Below are 14685 nucleotides of genomic sequence, written 5' to 3'. Positions count from 1 at the left end.
AATAAATTACAAACCAATAAATGTGCCAAACATACAAACAAACAAACAAACAAACAAACACATAAATAAATAAATACATAAATAAATAAATAAATACACCCGCACCCGTGAGATGAATGTGGTGGAATATTTCAGAAATTTTACAAGCAATACATCAGGGTTAATGGGAGAGGCAAAACACTGTTCAATAAATAATAAGTGGTGGGAAATTATGAAGCAGCCCAAACACAGCTTCATTTAACTTTGTGTAAAAGATCCATATTTATCATTGGAAATGCCTAACAACAGCGCTATAAGAGAGAGTGATGATGAAGCTGTTTGAGTGGAGCAGGAATGAATGACACACACACACACACACACACACACACACACACACACACACACACACACACACACACACACACACACACACACACACACACACACACACACACACACACACACACACACAGTGTTACATTTCTGCTCTGTAGCTCAGTAACCATTATTTCCTCTCATCATCTCCCCAGACTGTTTCCACGTGTACTGTTAGCTGTCTCCCACACAGGTTCAGAGAGTGATGCAGGTCATTAAGCGATTAGATAATGACCTCACTCAAAAGGCTAACGAACAGTGTGCTGATGAGATGGCTGATGAGAGGGCCATTGTCTGTAGACAATGAAGAGAAATGGGCTTCATCCAGTGTCAAGTTAATGCTTCATTATCGCATTGGGTTTTATGTTGCTTCCCATAACACCTGGGTTGAATGGGAGAGATCCATTTACAAAACGGTTATGTTCTAATTAGTAAATTAATATGGAACATAGTTCCACTCCCACAAAAGGCTGACCACACAAAGCAAAACTTCAGCTGCTTGATATGCTGTATGGATAAATAAGATAAGATAATAAGCAGCTTCCTGATAATGTTCCTATCCATGTTTCTCTCTCGCTCTCACACGCACACGCACATGCACACACACACACACACACACACACACACACACACACACACACACACACACACACACACACACACACAGTGTTGTCTGCTCACCCAGATGTTGCCGTCCTGGTGGTAGGGTTTCCAGTTCCTTCCTGTGTCGCTGTAAAGGAGGCGGTACCGCGTCGTCCAATCGGAGCTGCTGTAGCGGCCCTGCGTTGCGATGGCGCTCACCTGCTTCCTGGAGCCCAGGTCCACCTGCAGCCACTGGTAATGATCCGTGTCCAGTGGAGACCAGCCACCAGCACCTACACACAAGATCACAGAAACATATTAACATCTCATTACTGTGACTGTCTGTTACAGCATCAGTTGATCATCTACGGAGAGGATCAGCCACCAGTAGAAGATCTAAGAACACACATCATCAAAATAGTTTATACGGCTTTAATGTACCACAGCAGCAGTCAACAAGAAACTTGTTTCTCAGAAAAGCGTTGGTTTCTTGTTGACTGCATTCGTTTCTCGTTGACTGGAGTGAAACAGGTCAATGATAACATAAGCAGAAACTATCGTTTAGTCAACTTATTTGCAAACATAGAGTGCAAATATAGAGTTTGGGTTTGAATTTCATAGCTCTTTTTTTCAGTGAATTCAAATTAGCAAAATGCATTGTAGTTAAAGACCATCTGTTCCATATGGCCAAATGTGATGGCAAACTACAGTGGTTTGAGTACTGAAGTGTCAAACTGGCAACAAAGTTAAATATTGCTTTGAGGTGAAACCACTGAAGGCCTCTAAGTAGAATGCTTTTGAAAGCCGTTCTCTCCCATAACCAGTGATGAATGTCTGAATGTTTGTTTTATGTCCGTCCAGATGCAGACAGCGTCCTTGCAAGCGTCCTTGCAAAGTCGTGATTGAAGCAGCTATATGCCTCACTGTTCTTTCCGTGAGAATTTGAGCAGTGACCATTTGTGTCACGGGCTAGTCAAACTAATGGTGTACCATTAAATCATGCAACATGATTTACCCTAGAACACTAACCATGGGTGAATTTCACCCAAACAATTGTAATTATGTGATTTTCATAATGTTGCTGATGTCTGAGGTGGGCACTTTGGGTACCTTCAGGATGCTCACTGACTTCCTAGAAGGTTTGTTTCCCTGCCCCCATCCCTGTTTTTTTCTACAGGCAGGACTTCGGGTGAATTTCACCCAACGTTAGTGATAGAGGGTAAAAATAAAATCACATTTGCCATGTATTGTTGTACTTTAATATATTTGGATGAGAAATATTTTTGAAGGAATTCATTATATCAGGTAAAATCAGTGGTGTGTTCTACCGTCAGATGCTGTGTACGGCGTATACCTTGAGATTTTTTTTCGTCGCTACCGTATACCTTCAAAAACTGTTTCATCCATTGAAAACGCGAGAGCGTATACCCACGACCACGCGCATCGTATCGTAGCGTATACCTTCCGAAAAAAACTAGAACACAACACTGGGTAAAATATACCCAACGTTAGTGATGGTGTGACTATTTTCATCGTTAGTGTTCTAAAAACGGTATTACAATTTTTCAATACAAGTTTTTCTTACTTATGGCTCAGTCTGTTGGCCCTCATTATGGCTCAGGCCATTGGCCCTCATTTATCAACGCGGTGCAGCCCGAATAATGAGCGTACGGCGAGATCACCGCACCTTTCGGCATTTATCAATATGTCCTGACGTGGGCTTCATCCTACCGTAGGCTGAAATCTCACGTCTGGTCGAGACCAGTTGTTGACGTTGGCTGCGCCCGTTTATTCCATTCTAGACCTGCGGAGCACCATTGTCTGACTGTCTGACAAGCATCTGGACACATAATCCACTCCTAAATGTGTATATCTACACTAATAAATAATCGCTGTGAAAATATATCATTTTATAAAGTAATTTAAACAAACTGCTTTAACAGTCAATCAGATAAGATTGTAGATCTGTCTGTATTGAAAATAGCAGATCTACAAGCTCACAAGCCAGCGTTGCATCGCGACGCGTTGTGAGCTTGTAGATCTGCTATTTTCAAAAATATACGAGCGCTTTTGCGCCGGGAGTCCCGCGGTCGGGACTCCCGGCCACCTTTTCATGGACAGTGAGGTCTACAAACTTACAGTAGCTTGTCCTATGTTATGGAGTTATGTCATAGAGAGTAATGTAGGCTACACAACCTGGCTGGGTTAAGGATATAAACCCGACGCTCCAATATTAACGTGGTGGCACGGAATCACTGCATTCCGCCCGAGTCTCATGTACCGCTACGCTACGGAAAGACGAAGTTGGGGCGGGCGCATGTGTGTGTGTGTGTGTGTGTGTGTGTGTGTGTGTGTGTGTGTGTGTGTGTGTGTGTGTGTGTGTGTGTGTGTGTGAGAGAGAGCGAGAGAGAGTGAGAGAGAGAGAGCGAGAGAGAGAGGCGTGTGCGTGTGCGTGTGCGTGTGTGGCGAGGCGGGGCGAGCGGGGGAAACATGCTTTTTATGGGTCGTATTCTGGTTCTTCATGTCGTGAAGTCGGGCGTTTTGTGAATATTTAAGGGCGTGTTATTTAAATGACGCTCGTTTTCAGACGTGAGATTTATCAAGGCTGGGACCAAATGTCCGCTCGGATCGGCTGTGTAGGATTCGTTGATAAATGTGACTTCGACGTTGGTGTACGGCCGAATATATGGAAAAATATACGCCGGTTTATACGCTGCGTTGATAAATGAGGGCCATTGACAGTAGAGAATTTATGGACATCTTGGAATACAATTATGGTGGCAATAACTTGGAATAAGAAGAGGACTTCAACGACAGCATTTCTGACTTGGGTCTGGACTTCAACGACACTTTGTGATCTGATGGCGGGACAATGAGCCTGGCATTGTGGCTGTGGGCACTGAATATGCTTTAAGATCAGTTGATTGCAAGTGCCAGCAGAGATGAAACGAGAATTCAGAATAGCAGACATTGTTTGTCTCTTGCAGCCAACAATGTCTCCAGTAGAGATGCGCGGATGGCCTCTCACGTCACCCGAATCCGCATGTACAAATTAATTATCCGCCCGTATGTCAAAATATTATTATTTTCTGGTATTCTCCGTTAGTTTTAGTATTAGTTGTGCCGTGCGATGCGATCACAAAATGCATTGATTTAGCCTATGGAATGTCGGTGCGTCTTTTCTTTTTTTTAAACCGGTGCTGCGCTGAACATACAGAGCACACTGGTCTGCTGCGCTCAACATACAGACTCCGTGCGGCATCCAACATACAGGCATCCAACATAGATGCGGCATCCAACATACAGAGCGCAATGCTCTGCTGCGCTGTTCAGCGCAGCACCGGTTTAAAAAAAAGAAAAAAGACACACCGAGATTCACAGAGGCTGCTCTACACACTCACACAGACACAAGCACGCAGAGATTTAGCTATTTTATGGATAGATATATTAGATGTCATTAATTTATTTACTGCAATATTTCACCCGCGGTTTATCCGATATTAATTCATAATTATATTTGATTGACCCGAATCCACCCAAACCACGGTTAACTGCGGCAACCGCGGCTAAAACCGCGATCCGTGCATCTCTAGTCTCCAGTATTGACAAAGCATCATTGCCAGAAGACAATAGATACATGCTTATTTTGGAAACTGTACTGACGTCTATGACTGATGCAGAAAAGACACAATCCACAAAAAAATGTTTTAGAACACAGGCATTTCACGGCACTGTTGGCTGCCGTACCACGTTCTGCTTTGTAACGACTTGCAGTTGCGGTGACATTTATTACTTGCCTGCGAGAGATGTGGTAAAAAAGACAGAAATTTGAAGGACCTTTTCTCAGGATCTTCATTTTTACTTCAGCTATTTTCAGACTTGGGGACCAAAATACCAGCTTCTGTCACATGTCCTGAAGCAATCGGGTCTCTACCTGAGGTGAGACCAGGCTTTCTTGCCCCTCTCCCAGCCCCTCAGGTTAAATGTTAAATGTTAAGTTAAATGGAGCAGAAACAGAGCAGGCCAGGAAATAATGATGCTGGACAGAATCCCACACAGAGACTTTCCTCTCCAAGAAAAGGAGAAGATACCTTGTGAGGACTATAACACGCACGCTTTTTGAAACGCTTCCGTCTTCCGGTGAAAACAAATGGAATTCTGGGTAACGGAGGAATAAAGAACGGCCTGCAGTGACGGTAATGACCAGCAGAGGCTGCTAAAAATCGTTATTTGTGGACCTGCATTGTATTACTTTAAGTAAAACATTTGAGTACTTTTTCCACCACTGCTGTGAACAGACCACGATGTCACTAAACTGACCATGATGTCAATGTACTGACCATGATGGCACTGCACACTGACCATGATGTCACTGCAATACACTATACTGTGATGGATTTTATACTGCAAAGAGACAGCGGCAGAAATGAGGAAGAAATGGGTTGAAAGATAGATTCGAAAATGATCGCTGGAGACAGGGAGGAGTGGGGTATAGAGGCCTTGAGAAGATGAGAAAAGGGGAGGCGAGGGACAGCCAGAGAAAAAGGGCAGGGCAGAGAAAGTAACAAGAGATTGAGAATGACAGATAACCAGGTGATGAGAGGGATGGAGAGGAGGGTGTTGGTGAGTGAGGCTGCAAAGCATTCTGACACGCACACATGCGCCCCATGTCCAAACAACAATAATTCCATATCTGATCCAATTACAGAGTCATTACACTCAGACCTCGGCCCTGTCAGATAACCAGACCTGTATCACTGGAAACATCAATAAAAACCTCAAAGAAATTACACAGCGTGCCCCTGAGCCAATAAAACACGCACACAGGCAGGCAGGCAGGCAGGCACGCACGCACGCACGCAAGAGGCGAAAGGCAAACTAAGAGCAGAGCATCTGCAAATGCCAATCATTCTGGGATATGCCCGCCCTGTTTTCAGACTGTTTTCAGAGAGACCACGAGTATGAATATGATATTTTCTGGCAATGTCATAGGACCTTTAAGGAGGCAGTGCTGTGACACTTATTGTGCCATCTCTTACTGTGGTTTGAAAATAGAGACAGATTTGCTTTGTTTGCTGAGAACCGCCAGGTTGGCATTGGCAATCTAGAATATAGAACTTCAAGACCCAGCATTAGCATTTAAGATCTCTGGGAACAATTTGGTTTCCCTGTGAAATACAACAACGGAGAAAGACAAGTGGATACGGCCAAAGCAGTATGCCAGCATTGTTCAGTAGTGAGTGATTGGGTATGCGGCTAGGAACACGGCAAACGACATCTCAAACGAATACGACTTGTCCGAATGTACGAATATGACTTGTCTGCAGCATCTGCTCTGCTGCAGCATTCATGGCTGATGGAATGGACATACAGAGCTACCGAGAGCTACAGTGACTCCCCATCACATCACCCCTGCAGCGGAACATGGTAAGCCATGTTTCATTCATGAGCATTGTTCTTGCAGAGAAACTTAAGGAGGCAGTGCTGTGACACTTAACATGTCACCTCTGGCTGTGGTTGTACTGTAAATGAGCGAGAGAGAGAGATGCGCACGTTTGCTGAGTACCAGCAGGTTGGCATTGGCAATACCTCATCTAAACATCAAGTTGTGAACATTATGCAGAATTTGGGCTGTGTGGTGATATATATGTGTGTGTGTGCGTGTGCGTGTGCGTGTGCGCGTGCGCGTGCGTGCGTGCGTGCGTGCGTGCGCGTGCGTGTGTGTTATATTACTATTTTCTATTATTTTATGTATTCTAGAACTTGTTATTTACACTGGTTTATTTTTTTTCCTTTATTAATTTGTATTATTATGGCTATTCTTACCGCATATTCGCCACCTACAATGTTGCCACAGCGACAATCAAAAAATAACCGAGTAACCTTGGTAACACAACAAACAACTAGAAAAGTGTGCTCCAGGCCAGGTAGCCGACCCAGGCTGCGTTCATGATTTGAAGCATTTTGTTCAAATCGGGCCACTCCTGCAACTGTGGAAGCCAATCTTAGCCAGCATGGAATATGAAAAATCTGACAGCTCCGTCTTGATCATTTGACTATAGAGATAATGTGTAGCGATTTGTGTGATGTTTGGACAAAGTCTGTAGGAGTAATATTAAAAAAATGGTTTCGCAAAGATCGGCCACCTGATGTCAATATAACATGATGTGAAAAACTCTGGGGCAGAAGTTCTGATCTGGCCTAGAGGGAGTGTGTGCACAGTTCCACGCCAATCGGTCCAAAGGTGCCGGAGATTAGCTGCTCACAGTGATGACTATGAATTGAATACCAAGGACCTCAATGGAAACAAGACTGCAAGGACATTTTTGAACGGACCTTTTAGACAAAGTATTTTAAATGTAACTGTGCTGTTTTACGTTTTTGCCTAATAAAATATTCAATCAATCAATCAAACAGACGGACTTGAAACACGCACACACGGACAGGGGGTGAAAACATACGTCTCGGCCTGGCCGAGACAATCATGGTGTGATTAGATTTCCCACCGTTTTATTAAAGTACAAAGGAGAAGAGAAGAGGTGGTGACAGAGGAAGAGGTGAAAGAGAGGACAGAGAGATGAGTACAGGGAGGTGAGAGGTAGGGGGTGACAGGATGAGAGTCACAGGCATGGTGATGTTTACTGTCACTGAAGGAGCAGATGGGATTAGAGAGACAGAGAGGGAGAGATGAACTGAGGTCCAGGGGGACAAGAAGGGTCAATAGATTGGTGTTGACTTGAGGAGAGCCAGGTAGACGGGAAAGACGGAGGAAAAAAAAGAAATGAAGGGTGTGAGAGTCGAGAGACACGGCTGGGGAAGTGAGAGGGAATGAACAAAGGGCATGAGCAAAACAAAACAACAGAAAAATAGTGTCACAGAGAGGAGGAGAGACGCTGTCACGCAGACAATGGAAGGCAGGGAAACTAAAGAGCAGATGAGGTGAGAGGAGAGGTGGATGTGTTTGACAGGGGTGAGGAGAGTGGGAGGGAAAAAAAGATTGAAATAAACGAATCAATAAAAAGAGAGGGCCCACGGTGAAAAATGTGGGGAAAGAGAGACAAGTGAGAAGAAATTGACTGAATAAAAGTGGGAAGGAGGGAGTGGGTGGAATGTCAAGGTGAACGAGTGGAGTGGAGGAAGACAAGAGAGAGAGGAGCCAAAGCACATCTGGAGGACTGTCATACACAGATGTTGAGGGAGGAGAGGAGCACAGAGAAGACCACATATCACATAAAAAGAACAGGAAGAAGAGAAAGACATACAAAAGAGATGAAAACCATAGTCTTAGTCACAAAAAGTACTGTAACTTAACTGTTATGGTATTGTATATATCATTGATTGACTGACTGACTGACTGACTGACTGACTGACTGACTGATGTTGTTTATTGACAAAAATGCATATGCATGAACATGTATTATCTGTCAAAAGGATGAAACGCAAAAAAAAGATTTTTTTCCATTGTGGTCCTTCAATCAGATGTGGCAGGGACCGAATGCAATGGAGAGCGCTCATTGAAGCCTTATGTCCCATAGGGGACGAAGAGGAGTAAGTAAGTAATCAGATGTGACTGTATGGACTCAAACCCTAAACAGGACCAAAAACCTTAAGCTAAACTTAACCTAAGAAATAACCCAGTGGTTTTCAAAAATGTTGGGCCAAATGCACACAAACGTGACTTGGGCAAGTCAAAATTTCAAGGTACACCTGCATTCATAGCGAGCATAGCAGATCTACAAGTTCACAACATTATTGTCTCCACCAGGAGATGTTTTCATTCTCATCCTTCCGTGTGTCCACCAAGCTAACATTGGTCAAGCTTCACGTGACACGTGACAATATGTTGAAAGGGTGTGCTTTGATTGGCTAGCGAGACGCATGATGAAATAGAGACCTAAAATAGGTGTGTCACTTCAAAAGATCATTTATATCTTTTGAAGTGAGGTAAGACCGGATTAATCAGGAACAGTACTGGCGGAGACCTGTGCTCCGAGGAGCACATTTTCTAGTTCAACATGTATTTAAAAAATACAGCATTACTGCAGACTGCAGCATTACCTATTCATTAATCCTCAGGACTGTGGAGTTTAGAAGTGTAATGATGAGAGGGGTCAGCCTGTAAGTGCTCTGAGGGCTGATTTTGGGAAGATGGAAAAGGTATTCACAACCATTTGTTACAGTACCTGCACAGCAAAATAACGATGGTACAACAACAACAACAACACCACCCACCCACCCACCCACACACCCACACCCACACCCACACACCCACACACACACAGTACTGTTATGGTTCAGCTGTGCTATCCTCTCATACCCAGTGTTTCTGCTGTTAAACCTCCCCCGTTCTTGTTGGTTCTGTTTGTTTGTTCCGTGTGTGTGTGTGTGTGTGTGTGTGTGTGTGTGTGTGTGTGTGTGTGTGTGTGTGTGTGTGTGTGTGTGTGTGTGTGTGTGTGTGTGTGTGTGTGTGTGTGTGTGTGTGTGTGTGTGTACGCCCGTGCTCGTGCGTGCGGGCTCCTGCAGTTATTTTACCTGGCTACACTCCAGTATTGGCTAGATCGTTCAGTTCGCCAACGTGGTACTAACACTAAGGTAACTTCAACTTCTCACTCAGTACTCGCGTGTTACATGAACTCTCTTTGACTCCATGTTTCCCTGTTCCTCAGGTTCAATTCCAAGTTATTTTCTCTGCCTGCCTGCGTCACTGTGTGCCTGCCAGCCTGCCTCACCTGCCCGACTTGCCAGCCAGTTTTCCAAATGGCCAATTGTCCTGGCTCCACTCATCATCTAACTACTTCTAAATAAACCTTGTTTGTACGGAGGCAAGCCAATGCAAAAGTCCCTACACATTGCACGCATTCAATGAATGCAAGAACAACACAAAACGTTTATGCCTACACCTTCAGTAATGTAATTACTTGATTTAAAGCACACATTGACCACTTACAGTATAGTGACTTATAATCACACTGTAATGCATTATAACAGTGAATAAAATACATTATAACATTATTATAATGTTATATAATTAAATATTATAATACTTGACCGTAAGTAATAAGTAAAAATGTTTTATAATGTGTTATCATTATTGTTATGAAGCATAATATGTATTGGTTATTTTATCTATTATTAGACAGTGTTATGAGCAGATTATACGAATGTTTATAATGCACCATAGACATGGGATGCATAGGAAGTGTTACCACATTTTCTTCAACTCCCTGAAGGGATGGTTGGAAATACCTACGCACGACACGTCTGTCATGCATTAGTCTTAATGAGATACAGCTCCCTTAGAATATAAAGTATATCCTGCAGACATTAACTGAGACTAAGTGATCAGTGTGTTTTTTTTTGTGGGTTTTTTACTGTGTAATTGCTGCACAACCAGTTACCACTACACATATACAAACATGCATGGATCAACAGCCCATAAGCATGTGGGCAGAAACACCCTAGAGGACCCTGCCTCCCCTAAAAAGAAATGCATATGAGATATTGGTCACATACAGTACTGTAAACACAAACCCACACACAGTTGCTCAGTGTTCCCAAGTAGACCCTCTTCCAAAGTTTAGTTTTCAAGCATATCACCACAACATACTGTATCTGTACAATAATGAACAAGAACCAGATGCATTGTACAGTATTTAGTCTTTATAGCGAAACACTCTTTGTTGGGCCTACAACAGTTGGTCCACAGGAGGCTTTTAATCCATTAAGACCTGAGGCCGATTCTACAAATAACTTCTAAACCAGAGTAGTTCTCCAACTGTAGTTCTCCCTATTGGCCGTCTAAGAGCACCTACCAAGTTTCAGGCCTTTAGCATGCTGGGAACTGGAGTTATGGCTGTTTAGCCAATAGGAACACAGAGGGGGTGGAGCAACGGTGTGCCTATATATAGCCGCGGACCCCCATCTGAAAATGTTTTGTGCCGGGGACTCCCAAAAAAGATTTGTGTTAAAAAATAACATTAAAAAATATTCAAACACTTTCAAGATTTTTTAAAAATTATCAAAAATAGTAGGTACAAGCTCGCAGTGACGCGCTGTGAATCTTACATATCTGCTATTTTTGAATAGCCAACGCTAAAATCGAACAGATTTAAGCATTTAAAATGGCACAGATGCTTTGTTAAAAGACTATACTATATACCAAAGGGCAAGTTAGGAATGCATGCCCCACCCGGTTATCCAAACCTGTTTTACCCGTTGTCAGGTTTCCTGTTGTACCCGATTGTTTTTGTGAGCTTGTATTTTCACTAGGAGAGATATAAAATGTCTCTTTTGGGTCTCAAGATAAAAAAGTTTGGGAACCACTGCAGTAAAGCTATAGAGCACCAGAATGGTTCTTCCACGAGGCGCCCCACACCGAATGCATGCTCGCGCACACACACACACACACACACACACACACACAAGGCCAAAAGAGGAGGTAGTACCATTTTCCCGTTAGACAGACGCCCCCCCCCATTTTTTGTACATATGTTATTTTTTATGTATTTTTGTGTTGATATTTGAACTGTTTGGTTGCTACTATATATTTCTATGAATTGAATACCAAGGACCCCAATGGAAACAAGACCGCAAGGACTTTTTTGGACGGACCTTTTAGACAAAGTATTACAAATGTAATTGTGATGTTTAAATGTTTTGCCTAATAAAATATTCAATCAATCAATCACTAAAACACATACATGGACAGAGAAAAAATAAATAAATGCAGGCAGAAATACACAAGAACATTATACACACATGCACACGCACGGACGGACGGAAGCCCGCACAAATCATATAACCTCCCACGCACACATACAGAGTTCTAAATCTCGTCTAATCTCTGTCAACCTTCATAACACAAGCTTCATATAAGTGGTGAGTGCCATTGATTTTATGCCTGCCCTGTTCTGTTGCACAGGAAGAACACAGCAGATTAACTGATCACTATGGCTTCAGGTCTCCAGCAGCACTGGCTGCCAAACAGCTTATTTATATTTCCGTGAAATTTATATGTCTGCAGGAGAAGTTTATTCTCTTCCCTCTCAGTTCAGAAAGTCCATCAATCGGCTTAGTAAAGCACATGCACTATTGATTTGCAGCCCGCACAATCTGCTTGAGCAACCGACCGTGCCGAACCTCTCAGACTTGCTCACTCTTTACAACGGCTGAAAATGAGAGCCGCCGGTGAAGAAAAGTTTCTGGGAAAAGTCGATTTCATGTCAAATTCCCTTGTTATGCTGTATGCTAATGTGGTTATGACCGAGCTCATCATATGTTGTTCACTCTCTGAGGAGCCAATTAAAGAATGAGGTGAATCTTTAAACTTAAGCCCTGTTTTCATCCCTCATTGTCCATATGTTGTTTGTCACATGCAGCTCACATCCTCTGCCTGTGTATGGATATCAATAAAAGATTAATGTTCTTGATATGAAGGGACTGCCAGCCCTGCTGCCCTCCCAGTGGGCTTCTTGGCGGGTCTGTGAAGCTCCAGTAGTGTCACTGTGAATACAGTTCTGAGATAAGAGGAATTTGTAGCCACACGTGAGAAACCAGCTCCCAGCTTGGGTTATTTTAAGTCAATTATTCACATACGACAGATATTTCTTTGGCAATGAGCAAATTCTGCTGGCAGATGGCAAAAAAAAGTGTATAAATCCCCCCTATGGGAAGCATATTTCTCATTTCTGAGCAATGTCTCCTCTGCTGTATTTATTACGAATAAAAAGCACAATTTCTTGATTGTAAAGAAACAGGGGCGCTGTCTCTGTCTGTCATGGACAGATGTGGAAATGAGCTCTACTTCTGAATTCCCTGAGATAAAGACTGTATAGAGGAGAGAGAGTGTGCGATTACTAAAAGATGGCAGCTGTGTTTTGTTCTCTGAATACAAACACAAAGTGTACCCGTGCCGTGTGTGTGTGCGTGTGCGTGCGTGTGCGTGTGTTCCACGTTGCTTTGTGTTTGTGTCTGTGTCCTCCCTGTCTGTCTCTCCTCCCTCTATCTTTCTCTACAGGCACCTCCAATCACCAATCACCTCAAATCAAACCATTACCTGGTTTCCCCACCAATTCTGTATTCCCTTCCCATTCATCGGCCCTGCTCCTCTGACTCCAACTCCACCGATCGAAGCCACCTGACACCTGTCATATTAAAGACCTGGGTCTGCATCAGCTCGTCCATATGACCTGTCTGTTTGTAGCCTTGGGCTTATGTTTTGTGAATCCTAGAGCAAACTTTGTCAGCTTTGTATTAATTATCCTACTTTAATGTTAGGGGCATTGCCTATAGGGACAGTTAAGACAGGGGCCTCTGTACAGCCCATATGCAAGGGATAAGTGACGGCCAGCCGGTCATTGTTGAGAAATAAAACCCGGCGGGGTGATTATAATATAATAGTCACCCTGAAGTGTTTTATTTCTCAACAATGACCGGCTGGCCGTCAATTATCCCACTTATTACACGGCTACTTAATAAATAAATGAATAAAATTGACCCAAAAGTAACAACAAAACGAAGTATTTCCCTGCTTACGGTAATGAAAGTATTCCATAAGGGCTGCGCTGGGCGGACACGGTCGCCTCGGAAAACAAGGAAGTGTTGATCAAAGAGATTTTATTTCCCGGTTACTGTATCGTCTATTTATCGCTTCAAATGTTTTTAAAAACATTCTTGAGAGCAATGTTTAGTTGTAAATGACATAGTGTGTTTGTTTACATGGCTGTCATATTGGATAGAGCACAAAATCAAGCAGCGCAGCCAGGTCATTATCCAGAAATAACACAACGCTGAATTCAGTGATTGACCAATCAGAAGTAAGCATTCAACCAAGCCATTTAATAAAGGTAGACATCATCACGTAGGTAGGACTATTGTTAAGACACACTACTGTAGGTCAGGGGTGGCTGCCATTTTTGGATTTATGGCCATTGGGTAGAGTAGCTAGGCAGGCTTTTGTTTTCATAATTAGTTAATTAGTCTGGCTTTGTTTTCCTAGATGCTTTTTTCTTTTCTTTTCTTTTTCATTCGCGTCCCCTGGTTGAGGCTTGTTTATTTTCATACACTGTATATATTGTAAATAGAATATCACTGAATACAGCAAAAAAAAATGGCACCCTTTATAGGGCATAGCAGTTGCGGCCACTTCCTGGTTCCACTGCAAAATACTCAATGCATTTTTCCCATTGACATTTCCAAAAATATTGATATCAATTAATTTAAGCCTAGAATCAAGCCATCCAGGGTCCTGGTGAATCATGACCATTAAACATTTTTTTCTGTGATTTTTTTTATTTTATATTTAATTATATGATATACTACATTTATTAAATATTATTTAATAAATACCCTTTGTTTTGCCGTTTTCAAAAAAGTCAGAATCAAACGTTTTATGGTCATGATTCACCAGGACCCTGGATGGCTTATTCTAGGCTTAAAATTATTACTATAAATATTTTTGGAAATGTCAATGGGAAAAATGCATTGAGTATTTTGCAGTGGAACCAGGAAGTGGCCGCAACTGATATGCCCTATTTACACTCCAATTTCACTATTATTATGTTGTGAAACACTCTAGACCAGAGTTTGTTTGTTTGTTTGTTTGTTTGTTTGTTTGTGTGTGTGTGTGTGTGTACCTCCTCTCCTGTTGAGCTTGGCATATTCAGGTGCGTAGCCATTGCTGAAGACAGACGAGCTGCTGAATGCTGTGTGAGGAAGAGGAGACACCAGGGCTTCATCACATTTATCTGA

At 42.7% G+C, this 14685-nt stretch overlaps 1 protein-coding gene across 1 annotated transcript in view; it reads right to left on the bottom strand.

Annotated features, from left to right (window-relative positions):
• Positions 1-14685, bottom strand: part of LOC311038548 (contactin-associated protein-like 2) — a gene marked incomplete at its 5' end in the record, with an annotated part of 144192 nt that extends 129507 nt beyond the window's left edge. Inside the window, 2 exons of the mRNA XM_084048121.1 lie at positions 1036-1229; positions 14571-14685. Coding sequence (XP_083904247.1) covers positions 1036-1229; positions 14571-14685 — 309 coding nt within the window. The remainder of the gene's footprint in view (positions 1-1035; positions 1230-14570) is intronic.

The sequence above is a fragment of the Gymnoscopelus microlampas genome, assembly GCF_963454915.1.
Source record: "Gymnoscopelus microlampas genome assembly, chromosome: 22".
Classification (NCBI taxonomy): Eukaryota; Metazoa; Chordata; class Actinopteri; order Myctophiformes; family Myctophidae; genus Gymnoscopelus; species Gymnoscopelus microlampas.
This window is presented reverse-complemented; position numbering and strand designations above follow the sequence as displayed.